The 5,000-nt window shown below is 52.5% G+C and overlaps 1 protein-coding gene across 2 annotated transcripts in view; it reads left to right on the top strand.

Annotated features, from left to right (window-relative positions):
• The window catches only part of LOC117397435 (transmembrane protein 25), a 16,208-nt gene that overhangs the window by 7,062 nt on the left and 4,146 nt on the right, over positions 1-5,000 (top strand). For both annotated transcript variants that reach the window (XM_059010237.1, XM_059010236.1), the window contains exons 4-6: positions 65-406; positions 4,117-4,407; positions 4,656-4,787. In XM_059010237.1, the coding sequence (XP_058866220.1) occupies positions 65-406; positions 4,117-4,407; positions 4,656-4,787 (765 nt within the window). The remainder of the gene's footprint in view (positions 1-64; positions 407-4,116; positions 4,408-4,655; positions 4,788-5,000) is intronic.

Consider the following 5,000-nt stretch of genomic DNA (forward strand, 5'->3'; position numbering starts at 1 on the left):
CCCTTAAACACAAGGGCTTATATTTGCGTTAGTGTATCCGGTCTGTGTCCCTCTCTCTCTGCAGGCGTGTCTGAGCCGCTCCCCAGGATCGATGGCCGCTGGCGCTCGATCGCCACGCTGAGAGAGAACGTCACGCGGGAGTTCAGCTGCCAATCAGAGGGCTGGCCCGCGGAGGCCCCGCCCTTCCTCATCTGGTACCTGAACGGAGAGCGGCAGCAGACTGGGGGCAGAGTGCTGGTGACATCATCGTCCTCCCCGGAGCAGGAGCGGGGCGTGTCCAACCAGAGCTCCTCCCACAGCACCTTCACGCTGCGTGCCAGGAAGTGGGATCGCGAGCTGAGGTGCGCCGCGGAGCACCCGGCCAGCGGGGAGACGTACAACGCCAGCGTGCTGCTGAACGTGCAGTGTGAGTGTGAGACTGAGTGTGTGACAGAGTGTGAGTACTGCACTCCCTCACTGTGTGAGTGTGTGGAGCCCTGTCCTTCACTGTGTGAGTGTGTGGAGCCCTGCCCCTCACTGTGTGAGTGTGTATAGCCCTGTCCTTCACTGTGTGAGTGTGTGAAGCCCTGTCCTTCACTGTGTGAGTGTGTGGAGCCCTGTCCCTCACTGTGTGAGTGTGTGGAGTCCTGCCCCTCACTGTGTGAGTGTGTGGAGCCCTGTCCCTCACTGTGTGAGTGTGTGGAGCCCTGTCCTTCACTGTGTGAGTGTGTGGAGCCCTATCCCTCACTGTGTGAGTGTGTATAGCCCTGTCCCTCACTGTGTGAGTGTGTGGAGCCCTGTCCCTCACTGTGTGAGTGTGTGGAGCCCTGTCCTTCACTGTGTGAGTGTGTGGAGCCCTGCCCCTCACTGTGTGAGTGTGTGGAGCCCTGCCCCTCACTGTGTGAGTGTGTGGAGCCCTATCCCTCACTGTGTGAGTGTGTATAGCCCTGTCCCTCACTGTGTGAGTGTGTGGAGCCCTGTCCCTCACTGTGTGAGTGTGTGGAGCCCTGCCCCTCACTGTGTGAGTGTGTATAGCCCTGTCCCTCACTGTGTGAGTGTGTGGAGCCCTGTCCTTCACTGTGTGAGTGTGTGGAGCCCTGTCCTTCACTGTGTGATTGTGTGAAGCCCTGTCCTTCACTGTGTGAGTGTGTGGAGCCCTGTCCTTCACTGTGTGAGTGTGTGAAGCCCTGTCCTTCACTGTGTGAGTGTGTGGAGCCCTGTCCCTCACTGTGTGAGTGTGTGGAGCCCTGTCCTTCACTGTGTGAGTGTGTGAAGCCCCGTCCTTCACTGAGTGAGTGTGTGGAGCCCTGTCCTTCACTGTGTGAGTGTGTGAAGCCCTTTCATTCACTGTGTGAGTGTGTGGAGCCCTGTCCTTCACTGTGTGAGTGTGTATAGCCCTGTCCCTCACTGTGTGAGTGTGTATAGCCCTGTCCCTCACTGTGTGAGTGTGTGGAGCCCTGCCCCTCACTGTGTGAGTGTGTGGAACCCTGTCCTTCACTGTGTGAGTGTGTGGAGCCCTGTCCTTCACTATGTGAGTGTGTGGAACCCTGTCCTTCACTGTGTGAGTGTGTGGAGCCCTGTCCCTCACTGTGTGAGTGTGTATAGCCCTGTCCCTCACTGTGTGAGTGTGTATAGCCCTGTCCTTCACTGTGTGAGTGTGTATAGCCCTGTCCTTCACTGTGTGAGTGTGTATAGCCCTGTCCTTCACTGTGTGAGTGTGTGGAGCCCTGTCCTTCACTGTGTGAGTGTGTGGAGCCCTGTCCCTCACTGTGTGAGTGTGTATAGCCCTGTCCCTCACTGTGTGAGTGTGTATAGCCCTGTCCCTCACTGTGTGAGTGTGTGGAGTCCTGTCCCTCACTGTGTGAGTGTGTGGAGCCCTGTCCTTCACTGTGTGAGTGTGTGGAGTCCTGTCCCTCACTGTGTGAGTGTGTATAGCCCTGTCCCTCACTGTGTGAGTGTGTGGAGCCCTGTCCTTCACTGTGTGAGTGTGTGGAGCCCTGCCCCTCACTGTGTGAGTGTGTGGAGCCCTGTCCCTCACTGTGAGAGTGTGTATAGCCCTGTCCAGCTCTGGAAGTGCCTTTCCTGGGCTCTGGGATTGACCTGTATTGAACCCGAGTCTGTCTGTCAGCAGGGCTGTGTGTCAGTCAGCCTGAGGGATTGAGAGTCAGTTCCTGTCAGCCTGTCTGTTCATCAGGGAACGATCACAGTCAGATTAAAACACCCATCACATTACCTCTTGTAATGAATCTCCTCCTAGAGGCTGAGGAGTTAATAACACTGACATCAGCAGAGACACATGCTTACCTCTCTGTTGTGTGTTTGCATTGCTGTAGCTGTGTTGTGTGTTTGTTATAGCTGGGGTGTGTGTTTGCATTGCTGTAGCTGTGTTGTGTGTTTGTTATAGCTGGGGTGTGTGTTTGCATTGCTGTAGCTGTGTTGTGTTTGTTATAGCTGGGGTGTGTGTTTGCATTGCTGTAGCTGTGTTGTGTGTTTGTTATAGCTGGGGTGTGTGTTTGCATTGCTGTAGCTGTGTTGTGTGTTTGTTATAGCTGGGGTGTGTGTTTGCATTGCTGTAGCTGTGTTGTGTTTGTTATAGCTGGGGTGTGTGTTTGCATTGCTGTGGCTGTGTTGTGTGTTTGTTATAGCTGGGGTGTGTGTTTGCATTGCTGTAGCTGTGTTGTGTGTTTGTTATAGCTGGGGTGTGTGTTTGCATTGCTGTAGCTGTGTTGTGTGTTTGTTATAGCTGGGGTGTGTGTTTGCATTGCTGTAGCTGTGTTGTGTGTTTGTTATAGCTGGGGTGTGTGTTTGCATTGCTGTAGCTGTGTTGTGTGTTTGTTATAGCTGGGGTGTGTGTTTGCATTGCTGTGGCTGTGTTGTGTGTTTGTTATAGCTGGGGTGTGTGTTTGCATTGCTGTAGCTGTGTTGTGTGTTTGTTATAGCTGGGGTGTGTGTTTGCATTGCTGTAGCTGTGTTGTGTGTTTGTTATAGCTGGGGTGTGTGTTTGCATTGCTGTAGCTGTGTTGTGTGTTTGTTATAGCTGGGGTGTGTGTTTGCATTGCTGTAGCTGTGTTGTGTTTGTTATAGCTGGGGTGTGTGTTTGCATTGCTGTAGCTGTGTTGTGTGTTTGTTATAGCTGGGGTGTGTGTTTGCATTGCTGTAGCTGTGTTGTGTGTTTGTTATAGCTGGGGTGTGTGTTTGCATTGCTGTAGCTGTGTTGTGTGTTTGTTATAGCTGGGGTGTGTGTTTGCATTGCTGTAGCTGTGTTGTGTGTTTGTTATAGCTGGGGTGTGTGTTTGCATTGCTGTAGCTGTGTTGTGTGTTTGTTATAGCTGGGGTGTGTGTTTGCATTGCTGTAGCTGTGTTGTGTGTTTGTTATAGCTGGGGTGTGTGTTTGCATTGCTGTAGCTGTGTTGTGTGTTTGTTATAGCTGGGGTGTGTGTTTGCATTGCTGTAGCTGTGTTGTGTGTTTGTTATAGCTGTGTTGTGTGTTTGCATTGCTGTAGCTGTGTTGTGTTTGTTATAGCTGGGGTGTGTGTTTGCATTGCTGTGGCTGTGTTGTGTGTTTGTTATAGCTGGGGTGTGTGTTTGCATTGCTGTGGCTGTGTTGTGTGTTTGTTATAGCTGGGGTGTGTGTTTGCATTGCTGTAGCTGTGTTGTGTGTTTGTTATAGCTGGGGTGTGTGTTTGCATTGCTGTAGCTGTGTTGTGTGTTTGTTATAGCTGGGGTGTGTGTTTGCATTGCTGTAGCTGTGTTGTGTGTTTGTTATAGCTGGGGTGTGTGTTTGCATTGCTGTAGCTGTGTTGTGTGTTTGTTATAGCTGGGGTGTGTGTTTGCATTGCTGTAGCTGTGTTGTGTGTTTGTTATAGCTGGGGTGTGTGTTTGCATTGCTGTAGCTGTGTTGTGTGTTTGTTATAGCTGGGGTGTGTGTTTGCATTGCTGTGGCTGTGTTGTGTGTTTGTTATAGCTGGGGTGTGTGTTTGCATTGCTGTAGCTGTGTTGTGTGTTTGTTATAGCTGGGGTGTGTGTTTGCATTGCTGTAGCTGTGTTGTGTGTTTGTTATAGCTGGGGTGTGTGTTTGCATTGCTGTAGTTGTGTTGTGTGGTTCTCTTGTTAAATCGTTTCTCACTCTTTCTCCAGTCCAGCCGGAGATCGTGCGTCTGATCGCTCACTACAGCGAGAGCTCAGAGCCGGGTCTCTCCCTGCTCCTCTTCGCGTTGGTCCACTCCAACCCCCCCGCCACAGTCACCTTTGTGGATGAGTCCGGGCAGCAGGTCACCAACACCTCGGACTTCCTCATCCTGGACACGCGCAGCTACCCACAGCTGACCAACCACACGCTGCGCGTCACTCTAAGCAGCCTGCCTGGCAACGTGTCTGTCAGCGCCTCCAACGAGCTGGGCGTCACCAACTCCCCCCTCGCTCTCACCGGTATGACACTACACTGCTTATCACTGCATTGTAACATATTCCTAAAGAAACAAAGGCAGTGCTGAGCTTATCGTTTAACTCTCCCCTCTGTCTTTGGCAAGGCAACATTCTCACAAGCCCCTCGTCCATTTCCGTTAAGAGACTTAACAATCAGACAGCTGCTTTTGTCTTGAATCGGATGTTAGTTGGCTGGGTTGCGCGGTACGGCACAGTGACTTCGCTCTCCTGTTTGGGTCCCCTCTCCCCAGACTTGCTGCTGTCTCGTGTGGAGGTGCCCGTGTTGGGGATCATCGTCGGGGGTGTGCTGGGGTTCCTCTCCCTCGTCCTGCTCAACCTCCTGGTGCTCTGCCTCGTCTACAAGCGCGGGAGACGGGGGGCCGGTGAGACAGCGCAGTGCACGGGGGCTGCACCCTAGAAAAGAGCCCCTTAGGAAAAGCATAGCTCAGTGTAATACAGCACAGGGATGGTGAAGCATGGGCAAGCATTGCAAAGCATAGAGAGGCACGGGAAAGCATTGCAAAGCACAGAGAGGCATGGCAAAGCATTGCAAAGCACAGAGAGGCATGGGAAAACATTGCAAAGCACAGAGAGGC

This window comes from Acipenser ruthenus, chromosome 40, assembly GCF_902713425.1.
Source record: "Acipenser ruthenus chromosome 40, fAciRut3.2 maternal haplotype, whole genome shotgun sequence".
Taxonomy (NCBI): Eukaryota; Metazoa; Chordata; class Actinopteri; order Acipenseriformes; family Acipenseridae; genus Acipenser; species Acipenser ruthenus.